Raw genomic sequence first — 19,967 nt, 5'->3', positions numbered from 1 at the left:
AAGAATATGTGATGTTTCGGGTTGAGACCCTTCTGCAGACCTGAAACGTCACCTGTTCCTTTTCTCCAGAGATGCTGCCTGGCCCGCTGTTACAACAGTATTTTGTGTCTATCTTCGGTGGAAACCAGCGGCTGCAGTTCCATCCTACACAAGATATAAGCTTATCATTTTATTTTCCAATCGTACCTGGATGCCTTAGAAAGGTGTTAAAGTAACTGCAAGTCCCTATTACCTGGTTGCGTCTCAAGTGGAGTTGAATGAATAACATCAACTCATTGGCTATGAATCTTTTGTTGAAGGACATGGATTGGGTAGGATAGTCTGATTTAGCTGACATTCTGTTTGAAAGCTTTTCTGTAATAACCTCTCTTCCAAATTCATACACAATGATTGCATCCCCTATACTCCAAAGCTGCCCAATCTAAAATATTCCCTGGTATGTCAAGGATAAAAATATAATTCATGGTGTTACATGATAGAACAGAAATGGTTGACGTTTATTTTATTTTGTCCGTCACTCTTGAGTGAATACCTGTTTTTAAAAATAAACCCTCTAATTGAAATCTTTACATATGTCAAAGGGTGTTTTCAATATTTTAGGTGTCTGTTTATTTTATTCTTTGGGAGAGTTATATCTTGCTCTTTTGCGTTTCAGTGGGAGGAGATCAGTGGTGTAGACGAGAACTACATTCCCATCCGCACGTACCAGGTGTGTAGAGTAATGGAACCAAATCAGAACAATTGGCTGCGGACTAACTGGATTGCGAGAAGCAATGCCAAGAGGATATTTGTGGAGATGAAGTTTACCCTGAGGGATTGTAACAGCATTCCAGGAGTCTTGGGGACATGCAAGGAGACATTTAACCTGTATTACTTTGAGAGTGACTCAGAGGCCAGCAGGAACATCAAGGAGGTTCAGTACATCAAAATAGACACCATTGCGGCAGATGAAAGTTTTACCCAGGGAGATCTCGGAGAGCGTGTGATGAAGCTCAACACAGAAGTGCGGGAAATCGGGCCCCTGTCGAGAAGGGGATTCTACTTGGCTTTTCAGGATGTGGGAGCCTGCATTGCCCTGGTGTCCGTGCGCGTTTACTATAAGAAGTGTTGGTCCATTGTGGAAAACCTAGCAATTTTCCCGGACACGGTGACGGGGTCTGAATTCTCGTCCCTGGTGGAGGTGCACGGCACCTGTGTCAGCAACGCCGAAGAGGAAGCAGAAAACCCTCCGAAGATGCATTGCAGTGCAGAGGGTGAGTGGTTGGTGCCCATCGGCAAATGCATCTGCAAAGCAGGTTATCAGCAGAAGGGGGATGATTGTGAAGGTAAGTGCTCCAATTTAGATGCAAATGCTCCACCTATAATTTATCACATCTATTTATAAGTACCTAATTCCAGGGGTGAAATGATTCAATTATCAAAATTGACGATGAAGTGTTGTTTTATTTAGATATAACCATAAACTTTTGGATTGATAGGCGTGGATTTCAAGCCGGCTCTTAATTAGTTGGTGCCCTTGATTTTTGCCATGCAATTATTAATGGGTATTAACTTCAGGCCTGCAAGCCACATGAATGCCTCTGCTTCAGTTATATTATTTTTATTGGTTTCTGATTAGTCTGTGCAAGGATTCACGTTGTTGGATCAGAGAGAGCATGATGCGGTGGTAATTATAGGAGCATCTCGCTCATTTCAAGCTTCCTTAGATTGTGTTTTCTGCCTCTATTCTTGAGCATGGAAATTTGGATGACAATGCCAATCTCTTAAATCTTCTGTGCAGATTTTAAAAAAAGAAGAAAAACAATGTATGGAAAAAAGCCTCATTTTAAATGTCAGCAGAAATACCTTCCCAGCTGAAGTATTTCACTTAACTGTAACCTTTGTTAATTATCCTTTTCCTCAAGCCACTCTTTAGTTTGTAATTTCCAGAGCTTCGTCATCTCATTTTCAGGATCAAGTGCTGAGTTGAAGCCTATCGCAAAAATGATTTTGCAATCATGTTCTGTATTAAAGATATTTAAACATTTACACTGTCATCAAATGCATGGCTGACATTTGCTGATCTTTGGCCCCTGACAGTAACAAAGTAGCACCCAAAGGAGATGAGTAGAGGGCCCTGCTACATGCATGCACACAAATGTGTGCTTCCCGATATTGAACCTGCATAGCAAACTACAAACTAATTTTCCAAACAGATCAAGGTTGAGCAGAACACCGACTCTTTGCAAAGATAAGCTTCTTTAGCTCACACCTAAAAATGTCACTTTGAAGCACTGCAGATTTAATGTTGCTTGGAAATTTCCAATGATTTTAAATCAAAGTCGATATAAACAGCACTGATAGTAGGAACATAATCACCATCTGTATTTATTGCAAAGCATTGCATCTGTGGATTAAGCACATGCCACTTGAGAGAAGCATTTTGTTTTCTCTCAAAAGGAATTATGTATGGAGGAGCAAGTATTTCTGAAACCTTTATTCCCTTATTCATGAATTGTCAGAGCTGGCAGTCTTTGTTTCGTGGCCATTCAGTATATTGATATTGTTGCATTTAATTGTTTGGTGCTCTGCCCATTTTCATTAGAGATTTGGTCAACTTCACAGTCTACGCACAATTTTGGATTGAAAAAGAAGTTCAAACCTTATCCTCACTGTGTACAATCATTGCAAAAATAGTCACAGAAATCTTACAGAAATAAGGTGCTAGGTATTTGGGTAATAATATCTGTATAGGAAGGAACTGCAGATGCTGGTTTAAACTGAACATAGGCACCAGATGCGAGAGTACTTCAGCGGGACAGGCAGCATCTCTGGCGAGAAGGAATGAAGAAGGGTCTCAACCCGAAACGTCACCCTTTCCCTCTCACCAGAAATGCTGCCTGTCCCGCTGAGCTACTCCAACATTTTGTGCCTATCTTCAGGGTAATCATATCTACCAGAAATCAGTTCCAACCAACGTCCTATTTGTTCAGTTATATATTGTATGTTCACTTTTTGGAAACCAGACATGGGTTCAAGGTGAAGGGGAAAAGATTTAGTAGGAATCTGAGGGGTAACTTTTTCACACAAAGGGTGATGGGTGTATGGAACAAGCTGCCGGGGGACCTAGTTGAGGCTGGGACTATCCCATCGTTTAAAAAACAGTTAGACAGGTACATGGATAGGACAGGTTTGGAGGGATATGGACCAAGTGCTGGCAGGTGCAACTAGTGTAGCTGGGACATGTTGGGCTGTGTGGGCAAGTTGGGCCGAAGGGCCTGTTTCCACACTGTATCACTTTATGACTCGATGACTAGGTATTCACCACCCTCTGCCTAACAAAAAACTAGCTCTGCACATCTCCTTTAAACTTTGCCTCTCTCAGCTTAAAGCTATGCTCTCTAGTAATTCAATATTTCAATCCTGGGTCAAAGGTTCTTACCACCCTATTAATGCCCCTCATAATGTTATATACTGTCAGATCTCCCCCAACGTCTGGCGTTCCAAAGAAAACAATCTCAAATCCAACCAACTTCTAAAGTCTTAATCAGCTTTAAAATTAGCCAGAGAGTAAATGGTGCCAAACAGGCGCCCTTTCTCCATTGGCTAGCTATTTCATAAGGCTTCCATTGGATTGGAACTACCAGTGGGTTGGGCGTCTTGGGTTGATAAAGGGGAGATTGAATGTGTAAAGTTAATCGTAGATGGGGATCAAACAGAGATGGGGAGGGGAGAGAGTGTTGGGCTAGTAGCTACCCAGTTGATTTGTGTTGTCCTGCTTACATGAAAAAACTCATCCTCTAGAAAAAGAAAAATCTTACATCTTCCGAAGCAAATATCTAAAGTGCTGGAGGAACTCAGTGGGTCAAGGGGCATTTATGGAGGGAAATGGACAGATCACATTGTGGGTCAAGGCCTTTCTTCAGACTGACCATATTCCTCCACTATCCTGCCTGCTTCTCTGAGTTTCTCCAGCACTTATTTTGCTTAAATCTTGTGTTACCCTTTCCTAAATAGTCTTCAGTGGTTGATTAAAGGAGCAACTCATTATGCAGATCAAACAGGAATGAGATAATGTACAGACAATCTGCACAGGTGATGATAGGCAAGACCGATGTTAAAGATCCCATAAGATGTTTTGAGGTTAGGGGGAGAAGGCAGGAGATTGGGGTTGAGAGGGAAAAATAGATAATGCATGATTGAATGGCGGAGAAGATTCGATGGACCGAATGTCCTACTTCTACTCCTATGTCTTGTGATCTTTGAATGTATATGAACATGAATTTTTCCGTGATTTTCATCAACATCACTAAAACCAGGTTAACTTGCCATGGATAAGAAAGTTGGAGAGGTATAATAGATAATAATAGACAATAGACAATAGGTGCAGGAGTAAGCCATTCGGCCCTTCGAGCCAGCACCACCATTCAATGTGATCATGGCTGATCATTCTCAATCAGTGCCCCGTTCCTGCCTTCTCATACACCCTGACTCCGCTATCCTTAAGAGCTCTATCTAGCTCTCTTTTGAAAGCATTCAGAGAATTGGCCTCCACTGCCTTCTGAGGCAGAGAATTCCACAGATTTACAACTCTGACTGAAAAAGTTTTTCCTCATCTCCGTTCTAAATGGCCTACCCATTATTCTTAAACTGTGGCCCCTGGTTCTGGACTCCCCCAACATTGGGAACATGTTTCCTGCCTCTAACGTGCCCAACCCCTTAATAATCTTATATGTTTCAATAAGATCCCCTCTCATCCTTCTAAATTCCAGTGCCATTCGCTCCAGTCTTTCAACATACGACAGTCTCGCCATTCTGGGAATTAACCTAGTAAACCTACGCTGCATGCCCTCAATAGCAAGAATATCCTTCCTCAAATTTGGAGGCCAAAACTGCACACAGAACTCCAGGTGCGGTCTCACTAGGGCCCTGTACAACTGCAGAAGGACCTCTTTGCTCCTATACTCAACTCCTCTTGTTATGAAGGCCAACATTCCATTGGCTTTCTTCACTGCCTGCTGTACCTGCATGCTTCCTTTAAGTGACTGATGCACTAGGACACCCAGATCTCGTTGTATGTCCCCTTTTCCTAACTTGACCCCATTCAGATAATAATCTGCCTTCCTATTCTTACCACCAAAGTGGATAACCTCACACATCCACATTAAACTGCATCTGCCATGCATCCGCCCACTCACACAACCTGTCCAAGTCACCCTGCAACCTCATAGCATCTTCCTCACAGTTCACACTGCCACCCAGCTTTGTATCATCTGCAAATTTGCTAATGGATATGGACCAATCAAGGGTAAACGGACTAGCTTATACGGGGCATCTTGGTTGGCATGGTGAGTTGGGCCGAAGGGCCTGTTTCTGTGCTGTATGTCTAACTCATTTGATGTTTATAAGATTTATATGCAAATCGACCGCTGCATTTGTCTGCATACTGAATGCAAAATGCAGGAATAATTCATTATTGGTGCAGTGCTTGATTCAATCTGATGTTAACAAGGTACTTTTTAAATGCAAGTCTTGGTGATTAGGAAATGGAGTTTTTTCAAACTGAATCAAATTGTTTATGTCGAAATCCTTTTAGTGTTGGACCCTGGTTTGATCTCAGTAAGTTTCTGGCCTGAAGTATTTTTCCAGCATTTTCTGCTTGTCCTTTGTATTTCTAAATTTGCCTTATTTTGCCTTTGCATTAGAGATTTCCCACTGGCAATCAGTTCACAGCACAAAACACTCCTCACTAGCAAATTAGCACATCATTGATTGCGTGAACAGCTGTTCGGAAAATATCAACTAAAAAGATTCCTTGTCTCAATCTCAGGGTGGCACCTCTATCACAGCAATGTAGGACCTTACCGGCACCTTTTGTTACAATGTGACAGGTGAAATTGCCAAGTCTGTGCTCATTTGCTAGTTAGCTTCCAAGTAAATGAGTGACCTTTTGCGAATCAAGGTGAACGATTCATGAGTGGAATAGTAACAATTTTAAGCATTAAGTGGCAGCATCAATTACTTGCAAATCAAGTAAATCGAAAGTCATTCCTACTTATTTGTAACTGTCTGAAATTTCATTAGAGTTGCTCTTTCTGTACTGTATTATCATGTTTTCATGATTTATTATTTTTTGTGGGGGAATGATTTGGCATGACATTGGTTGGGATTGGGACTGAAATATAAGCTGGTATAATGTGGGACTGATATATGTTCACAAATTGAGGCACCTTGTTTCATTACACCCTTCCTAATATGCAGTATTCCATGGCCTGCCTTTGCCACTCTTGTTACTGCTGTGTGTGTGTTCAGGACCACCTTATGAATTGTCGAGGATATTGGGCTTGTCACAGAGTAGATGGACATTTGCACTTACATAATGGTCTTCACATTTGGTGAGGCCACATTTCCCCTGCCCATCCATCCACCTGCCGTGAAGAATGTTTGTGAACATACTGGGCAATTGGGAGCATTCAAAATCATTATGTGACAAGAAAATATTAAGTTCAATGGATAGAAAGGGTTTGGATGGGTGTGGCCAGGCATCGGCAAGCCAGACGAGCTTGGTTAGGTATCTTGGTTGACATGGATGAGTTGGTATGGATTTGTTTCCGTGCTTTATAACTCTATAACTGTATAATGTTGAAAAAAATCAAAAGCATTAAAATGTGTGCACACACACACACACACACACACACACACACACACACACACACACACACACACACACACACACACACACACACACACACATACTGAGAGTAAAGAGGGACCTGGTGGGGGGTCACCAAGAACTAAGTGGGTCCCAGTGGGCTGCCTGTGCCCATGTGCAGCGACAGGCCTGGTTCTCCGCTGCGTGAGGATAAGAGTGTACTAAGAACTTAGTCGGCGCCAGAAACATAGTGACTCCTTGTGTACTGCCTAGGTGGAGTCTGTTGTATGATTTTACTGGATATTATGCAAAAATAAAGAATTTCACTGTAACTAGGTACATGTGACAATAAAGTATCATTGAATTGAATACACATGCATGTGCACCCAAAACAGTTATAGACATAGCGGCCGTGATCCTTCTTCCAGCAGCGGATTTCTCCCATTCATGTCAATAGAACCGCTGCAGCTATTCTTCCCAGTCTGAGTACTGGAAAGATTCAAGCAGTTCATGCTTTTCCCTTGGATCATGAAGAATCCACCAAGCTGTGTCAAGGCAGCTGGAAACATGAGTGCCTGGTTGAAGATGCTGGCTGGGTTACCTGCCAGTGCTGGAACTGTGACTGATTTCCTGTGTTACCTCTGGTGCGGAATTGGCAAATGCAACCGATTATTACATTGAATCTATGGAAGTTAAATTTAGGAACTTTTTTTTCTCTGCTCAATGCAAAGGATTCAAAGCCAAATAATAAAAATATTCTACGTTGTGAAAAATGAAATAACTTCTTAAAGGGATTTCAGGGCAAAATTGCAAGAAGTCATTAGAAATACTGAGGCTTTCAACTCATCCTTGTTATCTGCAGTTATGCTCATCGAACAGGTTCAGAGCTGAGTTTGGCTGCAGTACTTTCAATGGCTGAAATTGCCAAGAAAATGTAAAATGGGTGGTAGTTTATCAGTCGTTTGTGTTACAGTTGCCAGTTAACCAGATAAAGATTTGGGAATGTAATTTGAACGGCTCAAATGATTGTGGCAATTTACAGGAGGTGATGATATTATCACATACAACCCATGCAAGTCAGTTACATGCAGATTTTCTTGAAAAAAGAACTGTACCCTTACTCTGTAGTTATATTACCGTTTCCCGTGAAAATTCCTGGGCGTTAAACTGTCTTAGTTTAGTTTAGTTTAGAGATACGGAGTGTAAACAGGCCCTTCGGCCCACCGAGGCAGTGTTGACCAGCCATCACCCCGTACATGCGTTTTATCCTGCACACTGGGGACAATTTACAGAAGCTAATGAAGCCACAAACCTGAATGCCTTTGAAATGTGGGAGGAAACCGGACCACCCGTAGAAAACCCACCTGGTCACAGAGAGAACATACAAACTCCGCAGTCAGAATCGGACCCGGGTCTCTGGCGCTGTAAGGCAGCAACTCTACCGCTGCACCACTGTGCCTGCCGCTCCATGAAGAAGCCAGACAAATCTGAAAATATGCACATTGAAAATAACAAATGGCACATGAGGAGTTAACAAAATAGCATACCTCACTTAGTTTGGTCAGATGTCTCTGTGGGGTACAGTGCCTGGAATGGGGATCATTTATTTTGAGTACTTGATATCTTTAAAAATAAACACATAATTACAGATGTTGACCTTGGTTTAAAGAGATGTAAAATGCTTTCATTGCACTGCTTCGCTGGGTACACAGGTGTGTCTACTACTGAGATGGTTTTTATCTTTTAGACCATTCTAGAAATAAATTTCTTTAAAATAATGATAATAACAGCAGCCACCATAAACCTTGCAGCTATAATGTCATGTTCCTGGAATTACTGTTCCAGCTGCCCGATAGTAAGTTTCTATTTGAGTAGAATTGTGCTCAGTGGACCTCAATGAATGAGTCATGTTGTGGCATCTTGTGGTTCAATAAATTAATCTACCAAGATTTTGACATTAAACAATGTTACACTTTCTGAGTTTAACAAATAATTTGGCAGTGTTTCATTGTGCTCTTTTAATATATAATTATTGGTACTTTCTCATGCTGCTTCAGCAGGATCTTCTGGATTTACTGATGCTGATTAGAGTCATATCAAGTCAAGTCAAGTTTATTTGTCACATACACATACAAGATGTGCAGTGAAATGAAAGTGGCAATGCCTGCAGATTGTGCGAAAAATTACAATTACAGCATAAAAATTAAAATTAATACAGAAAAAAAATTAGTCCCTGGAGATACTGCTGCCTCTTGACTTCCTGATGGTTTATTAAAAGGAGAGAAAAGTGAGCTTTATATTGGATGAGCAGGGTTTGTTGGTTCTATTGGTATATCTTACTCTTGGTCTTTTACTAAGCCACACATGTTTGGGAAGTCCCCTTTGGATGGTGCCCCATTTTTTCAGAAAAAAGGGTGGCACGGTGGCGTAGCGGTAGACCTACTGCCGTACAGCACCAGATACCCGGGTTCGATCCTGAATAAGGGTACTTGTCTGTACGGAGTTTGTACTCTCACTGTGACATGCGTGGATTTTCTACGAGATCCTCGGTTTCCTCCCACAACCCAAAGACGTACAGGTTTGTAGGTTAATTGGCTTGGTATGAATGTAAAGTTGTCCTTAGAGTGTGTAGGTTGGTGTTAATGTGCGGGGATCGCTGGTCGGTGCAGACTCGGTAGGCCGAAAAGCCTTTTTCCGCTCTGCATCTCCAAACTAAACTAAACTAAACCAACAGAGTGAGTGTTGTCTGTGGTGAGTTAGGGCAACACTGGGAACAGGAATTGCCATTCAACCTATTATCCTAATCGGAAGATGCACAGATACACCCCTCACACCAGCACAGAACTGATTGGGGGGGGGGGGGGGGGGAAGACAATGGGGACCCAGCGTGGGGGGACCACTGTGAGGGACGGTGGGAGAACAAAGGGGGACCTGGTGTGGGGGGGGCTCACTCTAGTTTAGAATCCTCTGCCCAGAGGATAAACCTGCATTCCAGTTCGTTCCAGTGGAGGTGCCGTGAACATTGCTGCCAGAAGACAGTCGCTTGTCTTTTTCTTTTTTTCACTTTTAATTGGATTTTAATTTCAAGTTTATGTATACCTTTTTGTGTGTTATGAGTGCTGGCAGATCAATTTCCCTCCGGGACTGAATAAAGTTATATCGTATTGTATCGTATCGTAGGTAAATTGCGACACTTTCCGTGGCTGAAATGACTATGCATTTACTGGCTAAGTTCGCACATGGTGGTTAGTTGCTCACAAAAGGAAGGAAGGGATCCCGGTGCTTATAGATGGTAATCACACTTGAGTCAACACCTCAGGACTGGAGGGGAGGAATGAATGAAAATAAATATGCTGAGCTCACTAATTTGATTTTTGTGTAAATTATTTTAATAACCCACGCTGTTAATTTAAAACTACAGTTTTGTTGACATTGGTGTTATTGTAGAGGAATGTTGTCTTTGCACTTGAGTAAAGCAGTGTGCAAGTGCACTTTCCATCCTTGGCGTTGATCCAAGATAATCATTTGTAGAATACGCTATTCTGGAAGCAAGCCAATACGTTGTTTACAGCAATTCCTCCTTTCTGTAATCCTGTTAACATTTGGAAATGGATAAAAACACTGACTGGGAAATGACAAAACGTTTTTGGAGTTCGGACTGGATAAATACACATAAAGCAATTGGATACACACCTTGCAAAGGCAGAGGGGGAACGAATAGGTTATATTACTTGATACATTCAGAAGTTGCTTTGATCCATTTAATCTCCCTTGTGAAACGAATGTTTTTACCTTGTGGAGGGTTCTTCAAGATCTCTTTGAATTGTATGATCAGAACCATGAGCTCCCATTTTGTTAGTCCCAGGTTGACAAAGTACTGTCATCTTTAAAAATAATTCCTGCAGTACTGTAGATAAACAGTGCCCTCCAGAATGTTTGGGACAAAGACCCATCATTTATTTATTTGTCTCTGTATTCCACAATTTGACATTTGTAATAGAAAAAATCACATGTGGTTAAAGTGCACATCGTCAGATTTTAATAAAGGCCATTTTTATACATTTTGGTTTCACCATGTAGAAATTACAGCAGTGTTTATACATAGTCCCCCCATTTCAGGGCACCATAATGTTCGGAACACAGCAATGTCATGTAAATGAAAGTAGTCTTGGTCGTGACTGCTTGAAGTCTGCGATTCATGGACATCACCAATTATGGACAATAGGAGCAGGAGTAGGCCATTTGGCCCTTCGAGCAACGCCATTCAATGTGATCATGGATGATCATCCACAATCAGTACCCCGTTCCTGCCCTCTCTCCATACCTCCTGCTTCTGCTATCATTAAGAGCTCTATCTAACTCTCTCTTGAAAGCATCCAGAGAATTGGCCCCCATTGCCTTTTGAGGCAGAGAATTCCACAGATTTACAACTCTCTGAGTGAATTATATTCTCTGACACTTATAATAAGACACTCTCTGAGTGTCTTATTATAGTTGCTGGGTGTCTTCTCTGGTGATGCTCTGCCATGCCTGTATTGCAGCCATCTTTAGCTTACGCTTGTTTTGGGGGATAGTCCCTTTTAGTTTTCACTTCAGCAGATAAAAGGCATGCTCAATTGGGTTCAGATCGGGTGATTGACTTGGCCACTCATGAATTGACTGTTTTTTAGCTTTGAAAAACTCCTTTGTTGCATTAGCAGTATGTTTGGGATCATTGTCTTCCTGTCGAATGAACCGCTGGCCAATGAATTTTGAGGCATTTGTTTGAACTTGAGCAGATAGGATGTGTCTATACACTTCAGAATTCATTATGCTACTACCATCAGCAGTTGTATCATCAATGAAGATAGGTAAGCCAGTCCTTCAGCAGCCATACATGCCCAGGCCATAACACCCCCATCACTGTGTTTTGCAGATGAAATGGTATACTTTGGATTTAGGACAGTTCCTTCTCTTCTCCATAGTTTGCTCTTGCCATCACTCTGATATAAGTTAATTTTCATCTCATCTGTCCACAAGACCATTTCCAGAACTGTGGTTGCTCTTTTAAGTACTTCTTGGCAAACTGTAACCCTGCCATTCTATTTTTGCGGCTAACCAGTGGTTTGCATCTTGCAGTGTAGCCTCTGTATTTCTGTTCATGAAGTCTTCTGCGGACAGTGGTCATTGACAAATCCACACCTGACCCCTGAAAAGTGTTTCCGATCTGTCGGACAGGTGTTTGTTGCCAGTCCCTTTGCGATTAGTAAGCTCACCAGTGCACTCTTTCTTCTTAATGATGTTCCAAACAGTTGATTTTGGTAAGCCTAAGGTTTGGCTGATGTCTCTAACAGTTGTATTCTGGTTTCTCAGTCTCAAGATAGCTTCTTTGATTTTCATCGGCACAACTTTGGTCCTCGTGTTGATAAACAGCAATAAAAGTTTCCAAAGATGATGGAAAGACTGGACAAAAGACTAGGTGCTGAGAGCTCTCTTATACCTGCATTAAGGAGGCAATTAAACACACCCGAGCAATTACAAACACCTGTGAAGCCATGTGTCCCAAACATTATGGTGCCCTGAGATGGGGAACTATGTATAAACACAGCTGTAATTTCTTCATGGTGAAGCCAAAATGTATAAAAATGGCCTTTAATAAAATCTGACAATGTGTACTTTAACCACCTGTGTTTTTTTCTATTACAAATGTCAAATTGTAAAGTACAGAGACAAATAAATAAATGATGGGTCTTTGTCCCAAACATTATGGAGGGCACTGTAACTCTTAGTGCTTTATGCCGAGGTGAAGGTTTAACTGAGCAGTCTGACTCAGTTTTTGACTGAAAATTCCACAGCATGCACCGCACCTGAAGCTTGCCCGGGTAAATGAGGCATTTCCTTGATTTTTAGACACTGCTTTACGATGTGTTCACCTTTGTGAGGAATAGAAATAGGCACCAGAGTGCAATCTGACTCCAGGCTTGGGACTGTTCAACCTAAAGCTTGGCATGCATTCTTTACGATGAAAAATGGGAGTAAACTAGCAAGACGCTTTAAACATTTTTATTAGAAGGACCTGTTTGAAAGCAAGTGAACGTTAGCATATTTATTTTTCCATAAATGTACTCTGAAATTTTTCTATTTTATCTTGGTGGGAGGATCATAGATCCGTCTGTTGTCTTGCTGATGACCGCAGGAGTTTTGTGTTCCCAATTCTTTTTCTATGCCTGATGTCCTGATGTTTTCTGTGTATACACAGCTTCAGACTGCCTTTGTAGATTGCTATCAGTGAGACTTCAGTGTTGTACTTTGATTTTTTTTTCTTCCTGCAGTATGTAACATTGACATACTGCCTGTTCCCACCTCTCCTTATTGAAGGTTTAATAGAATAAGCTAAATCCTGAATCATTCCATCCCAGCAGCAGGGGTGAAGAGTACGCTGTTATGAAGTAAAGAGCCCTTTGAAAGTTATATTTCAAGGAAACGTTTTAGCTGAGGTTAAAGAAAGTTATAAACCCACTATGAAAACATCAAGTCGTTCCAAACTGAAAAGTTGCAGGACGCTTTTCCTGAACTTTTATCATCATGTACAGGGGTATTTGGGACGGCACGGTGGCGCAGCGGTAGAGTTGCTGCCTTACAGCGAATGCAGCGCCGGAGACTCAGGTTCGATCCTGACTATGGGCACTGCCTGTACGGAGTTTGTACATTCTCCCCGTGACCTGCGTGGGTTTTCTCCGAGATCTTCGGTTTCTTCCCACACTCCAAAGATGTACAGGTTTGTAGGTTAATTGGCTGGGCAAATGTAAAAATTGTCCCTAGTGGGTGTAGGATAGTGTTAGTGTGCGGGGATCGCTGGGCGGCGCGGACCCGGTGGGCCGAAGGGCCTGTTTCTGCACTGTATCTCTAAATTTACTCTAAATATCTCTAAATTTACTCTGCAAATGGAAAGGCAGAAGGGAAAATCAGAAGTGTCGGTATTACAGTATAGCAAAGGGGATTACAGAGGCATGAGGCAGGAGCTGGCCAAAATTGATTGGAAGGAGGCCCTAGCAGGGAAGACGGTAGAACAGCAATGGCAGGTATTCCTGGGAATAATGCAGAGGTTGCAGGATCAATTTATTCCAAAGAGGTGGAAAGACTCTAAGGGGAGTAAGAGACACCTGTGGCTGACAAGGGAAGTCAGGGACAGCATAAAAATTAAGGAGAGGAAGTATAACATAGCAAAGAAGAGTGGGAAGACAGAGGATTGGGACTCTTTTAAAGAGCAACAAAAGTTAACTAAAAAGGCAATACGGGGAGAAAAGATGAGGTACGAGGGTAAACTAGCCAATAATATAAATAAAGTTTAGCCAATAAAGTTTTTTTAGGTACGTGAAGAGGAAAAAAATAGTCAAGGCAAATGTGGGTCCCTTGAAGACAGAAGCAGGGGAATTTATTATGGGGAACAAAGAAATGGCAGACGAGTTAAACCGTTACTTTGGATCTGTCTTCACTGAGGAAGATACACACAATCTCCCAAATGTTCTAGGGGCCGGAGAACCTAGGGTGATGGAGGAACTGAAGGAAATCCACATTAGGAAGGAAATGGTTTTGGGTAGACTGATGGGACTGAAGGCTGATAAATCCCCAGGGCCTGATGGTCTGCATCCCAGAGTACTTAAGGAGGTGGCTCTAGAAATAGTGGAAGCATTGGAGATCATTTTTCAATGTTCTATAGATTCAGGATCAGTTCCTGTGGATTGGAGGATAGCAAATGTTATCCCACTTTTTAAGAAAGGAGGGAGAGAGAAAACGGGTAATTATAGACCAGTTAGTCTGACATCAGTGGTGGGGAAGATGCTGGAGTCAATTATAAAAGACGAAATTGCTGAGCATTTGCATAGCAGTAACGGGATCATTCCGAGTCAGCATGGATTTACGAAGGGGAAATCATGCTTGACAAATCTACTGGAATTTTTTGAGGATGTAACTAGGAAAATTGACAAGGGAGAGTCAGTGGATGTGGTGTACCTCGACTTTCAGAAAGCCTTCGACAAGGTCCCACATAGGAGATTAGTGGGCAAAATTAGGGCACATGGTATTGGGGGTAGGGTACTGACATGGATAGAAAATTGGTTGACAGACAGAAAGCAAAGAGTGGGGATAAATGGGTCCCTTTCGGAATGGCAGGCAGTGACCAGTGGGGTACCGCAAGGTTCGGTGCTGGGACCCCAGCTATTTACGATATACATTAATGACTTAGACGAAGGGATTAAAAGTACCATTAGCAAATTTGCAGATGATACTAAGTTGGGGGGTAGTGTGAATTGTGAGGAAGATGCAATAAGGCTGCAGGGTGACTTGGACAGGTTGTGTGAGTGGGCGGATACATGGCAGATGCAGTTTAATGTAGATAAGTGTGAGGTTATTCACTTTGGAAGTAAGAATAGAAAGGCAGATTATTATCTGAATGGTGTCAAGTTAGGAGGAGGGGGAGTTCAACGAGATCTGGGTGTCCTAGTGCATCAGTCAATGAAAGGAAGCATGCAGGTTCAGCAGGCAGTGAAGAAAGCCAATGGAATGTTGGCCTTCGTAACAAGAGGAGTTGAGTATAGGAGCAAAGAGGTCCTTCTACAGTTGTACCGGGCCCTGGTGAGACCGAACCTGGAGTACTGTGTGCAGTTTTGGTCTCCAAATTTGAGGAAGGATATTCTTGCTATGGAGGGCGTGCAGCGTAGGTTCACTAGGTTAATTCCCGGAATGGCGGGACTGTCGTATGTTGAAAGGCTGGAGCGATTGGGCTTGTATACACTGGAATTTAGAAGGATGAGGGGGGATCTTATTGAAACATATAAAATAATTAGGGGATTGGACACATTAGAGGCAGATAACATGTTCCCAATGTTGGGGGAGTCCAGAACAAGGGGCCACAGTTTGAAAATAAGGGGTAGGCCATTTAGAACGGAGATGAGGAAGAACTTTTTCAGTCAGAGGGTGGTGAAGGTGTGGAATTCTCTGCCTCAGAAGGCAGTGGAGGCCAGTTCGTTGGATGCTTTCAAGAGAGAGCTGGATAGAGCTCTTAAGGATAGCGGAGTGAGGGGGTATGGGGAGAAGGCAGGAACGGGGTACTGATTGAGAGTGATCAGCCATGATCGCATTGAATGGCGGTGCTGGCTCGAAGGGCTGAATGGCCTACTCCTGCACCTATTGTCTATTGTCTATTGTCTAAATCTAAAATCTATTTTAGATTAGATTTCAGACTCGTCAACTGCATGTGTTATGAGGCATAAACTGTTCATTTTCTTAAATTCCTCGTAGTTTGAATCCAATCATAAATTTGATTCTGGATCTTTCTTTAATACCAGTACAATCAACTAAAGCAAATCACATAATTCTGTTAAGGTCTTTATTGGAATTCTTCAATTATTTTGCTTAAATATGGTATTGTGGTAGCATTCTTACCCCACCTTCACTCGGGCGTTTTTGGATAGAATTGCAAGCCTGTCAATTGCAAGGATGGTGCAAGGCAGGCAGAGCTGCTGCCTCACAATGCTAGAGACCCAGGTTTGATTCTGACCTTGCATGTTGTCTGTGTGGAGTTTGCACGTTCTCCCTGTGACCTCCGGGTTTCCTCCAGGGGCTCCCATTTCCTCTCACATCCCAAAGACGTGCGGGCTTGTAGGTTAATTGACCTCTATTTATTGTCCCTAATGCGCGTAGGGAGTGGATGCAAATATTGGATAACGTAAATGACATAGAACTAGTGATCGATGGTCAACATGGACTGAGTGGGTCAAAGGGCATGTTTCCATGCTTACCAACTAAATTTATCAGCTACTGTTTATTTGAAATGTCTCAAGTTCCTATGTTCCCTAGATCTGATGCCCCCTTTCTTTACTTTGGACTTTAGAGATACAGGGTGGAAATAAGCCCGACCAGCGATCACCCCGTACATTAGCATAGTTTCAAATAAATTTCAAGTATTCCAGTTCCTTGAGGCCTAGCCACTGATGGGAGTCTGGTCCATCATGAGCAGGTACAGAGGGTCAGATTGGGCTGCTCCTCAGAGCCAATGCGTATAATACAGATTGGTGGGCAGACATTCTGCTGGTAAGATGAATCCAAGCCAATCCGTATATTGCCGTTCAGGTTGTTGATCGCATAACATTCGTAACCTTATCTCCATAAACCCACGAGGCTGGTTGTTTCAAGCTCCAGAACAAGTTGTGATCTTGCAGATCGGAGTGTGTCATTGACAGAGATTGCTAGAGAGAGGTTTCTCTGCATCAAACCATGCACTCTCTGGTTTAGCAATGTTTGATGCTCACATTACACCGGTACACCGGGCGGCACGGTAGCGCAGCGGTAGAGTTGCCGCTTTACAGCGAATGCAGCGCCGGAGACTCGGGTTCGATCCTGACTACGGGTGCTGCACTGTAAGGAGTTTGTACGTTCTCCCCGTGACCTGCGTGAGTTTTCTCCGAGATCTTCGGTTTCCTCCCACACTCCAAAGATGTACAGGTATGTAGGTTAATTGGCTGGGTAAATGTAAAAATTGTCCCTAGTGGGTATAGGATGGTGTTAATGTACGGGGATCGCTGGGCGGCACGGACTTGGAGGGCCGAAAAGGCCTGTTTCCGGCTGTATATATATGATATGATATGATTACACCTCTTGGGGGGTTATGAAAATGCTTGACAGGTCGGTGTGGAGATTGTGCCATGGCACAATCGGCCGTGGCTAATTGTCAAGAGAATGACCAATTTAGACAAAACTAGGAGGCAGAGGTTCACCGTAAATTATGTTGCACGGTTTATTTCAAAACTTCGGGTGAACTGCCAACTGGCTGATTTCCAAAAGATCATCTTTTGACTGCGAGCCTTGCTGGTATTGCTTTGGGTAAATTCCAGGTTATGGAGCATAAAATGGGAGAATTGGGGCTAGGGGAACATCATAGGGTGCGAATAAATTATGAAATGGAAGGTTGATTTCAGGAAGTGCTCATCATATATTTTTTTCTCTTTTATAGTACCTGATGTATTTGCATATGCTCGGGTAGCATGCAAAACAAATGTTTTCAATGTATGGGGCTGCACAATGATGCAGCGGCAGAGTTACTGCCTTACGATGCCAGAGACCCGGGTTCGATCCTGACCACGGGTGCTGTCTGTATGGTTTATATGTTCTCCCTGTATCTGCATGGAATTTCTCCGGGTCCTCCGGTTTCCTCCCTCACTCCAAAGACGTGCAGGTCTATAGGTTGATTGAATTCGGTAAAAAAAATTATTGTCGCTAGTGTGTAGAATAGTGCTCGTGTGATCGCTCGGTGGGCCGTAGGGCCAGTTTCCACACTGTATCTCTAAAGTCTAAAAGTCTAAAGTAAATTGGTACAGATGACAATAGTAATAACAAACCAAACCAAACCTGTTATTTTATAGCCAGTTTTCCCACCCAGTAACAACACGAGGATTATTTTCTAAAAATATGAGAATCTAAGGATTTGGAGCAAAAGCAGACCATCTGGTTCTTTGAACATGCTCCTTCGTACAGTAGGGTCATGAATCATGACATTTATTCTTTTGACCCTTGAATGTATTTTCTAAGTTTCGATCACTTCCAACTTTTAAAATGATAAAGAATAAAGGTCTAAGGTATCACAAAATGCTGGAGTAACTCAGCGGGTCAGGCAGCATCTCAGGAGAGAAGGAATGGGTGACGTTTCAGGTCGAGACCCTTCTTCAGACTGATGTCAGGGCCTCCCCTGACATCCTCTGAAGATGGGTCTCGACCGAAACGTCACCCATTCCTTCTCTCCTGAGATGCTGCCTGACCCGCTGAGTTACTCCAGCATTTTGTGATACCTTCGATTTGTACTAGCATCTGCAGTTATTTTCCTAAGAATAAAGGTCTATTCAGTCTCTCCTCATCAGGCAAATTCACCATTCCAGGAACTAGTCTGGTGGACTTCCTTCCCATTGCTCTCTAGTTGGTGAATCCCAAACAAGAAGTCTGCAGTCATAATTAATGCCTTTCAAGATGGTGGTGGATGCAGGGAAACAACGGTGCTAGTAAGCAGACTGTGGTCTTCCACGTCCTTGGAGACGCTATGGGTTTCCCAAGGTCATCTGCAGGAGGTGCCTCAGAGCACAGAGGCTGAGCGGTGACCGTGTGAGGCAAGGGATGGCATGTTCGCAAGTCGAAATATCCGGATCGAGGTGCCACTGGAATGGGCCGCAAGAGGCCCTGCAGGAGCCTGAGGGTAGATTGGATCAGTGTATTGCCGAGTGTGTTAATCAGATAGGCCTGCAGCAATAGACAATAGACAATAGGTGCAGGAGTAGGCCATTCAGCCCTTCGAGCCAGCACCGCCATTCAATGCGATCATGGCTGATCACTCTCAATCAGTACCCCGTTCCTGCCTTCTCCCCATACCCCCTCACTCCGCTATCCTTAAGAGCTCTATCCAGCTCTCTCTTGAAAGCATCCAACGAACTGGCCTCCACTGCCTTCTGAGGCAGAGAATTCCACACCTTCACCACCCTCTGACTGAAAAAGTTCTTCCTCATCTCGGTTCTAAATGGCCTACCCCTTATTCTTAAACTGTGGCCCCTTGTTCTGGACTCCCCCAACATTGGGAACATGTTATCTGCCTCTAATGTGTCCAATCCCCTAATTATCTTATATGTTTCAATAAGATCCCCCCTCATCCTTCTAAATTCCAGTGTATACAAGCCCAATCGCTCCAGTCTTTCAACATACGACAGTCCCGCCATTCCGGGAATTAACCTAGTGAACCTACGCTGCACGCCCTCCATAGCAAGAATATCCTTCCTCAAATTTGGAGACCAAAACTGCACACAGTACTCCAGGTGCGGTCTCACCAGGGCCCGGTACAACTGTAGAAGGACCTCTTTGCTCCTATACTCAACTCCTCTTGTTACGAAGGCCAACATTCCATTGGCTTTCTTCACTGCCTGCTGAACCTGCATGCTTCCTTTCATTGACTGATGCACTAGGACACCCAGATCTCGTTGAACTCCCCCTCCTCCTAACTTGACACCATTCAGATAATAATCTGCCTTTCTATTCTTACTTCCAAAGTGAATAACCTCACACTTATCTACATTAAACTGCATCTGCCATGTATCCGCCCACTCACACAACCTGTCCAAGTCACCCTGCAGCCTTATTGCATCTTCCTCACAATTCACACTACCCCCCAACTTAGTATCATCTGCAAATTTGCTAATGGTAATTTTAATCCCTTCATCTAAGTCATTAATGTATATCGTAAATAGCTGGGGTCCCAGCACCGAACCTTGCGGTACCCCACTGGTCACTGCCTGCCATTCCGAAAGGGACCCATTTATCCCCA

The 19,967-nt window shown here is 43.0% G+C and overlaps 1 protein-coding gene across 6 annotated transcripts in view; it reads left to right on the top strand.

Moving 5' to 3' along the window:
• epha7 (eph receptor A7) overlaps nt 1–19,967 on the top strand; it is a 265,558-nt gene that overhangs the window by 8,905 nt on the left and 236,686 nt on the right. For all 6 annotated transcript variants that reach the window (XM_078399675.1, XM_078399674.1, XM_078399673.1 and 3 more), the window contains exon 3: nt 656–1,325. In XM_078399675.1, coding sequence (XP_078255801.1) covers nt 656–1,325 — 670 coding nt within the window. The remainder of the gene's footprint in view (nt 1–655; nt 1,326–19,967) is intronic.

Source organism: Rhinoraja longicauda, chromosome 5 (genome assembly GCF_053455715.1).
Source record: "Rhinoraja longicauda isolate Sanriku21f chromosome 5, sRhiLon1.1, whole genome shotgun sequence".
NCBI lineage: Eukaryota > Metazoa > Chordata > Chondrichthyes > Rajiformes > Arhynchobatidae > Rhinoraja > Rhinoraja longicauda.
This window is presented reverse-complemented; position numbering and strand designations above follow the sequence as displayed.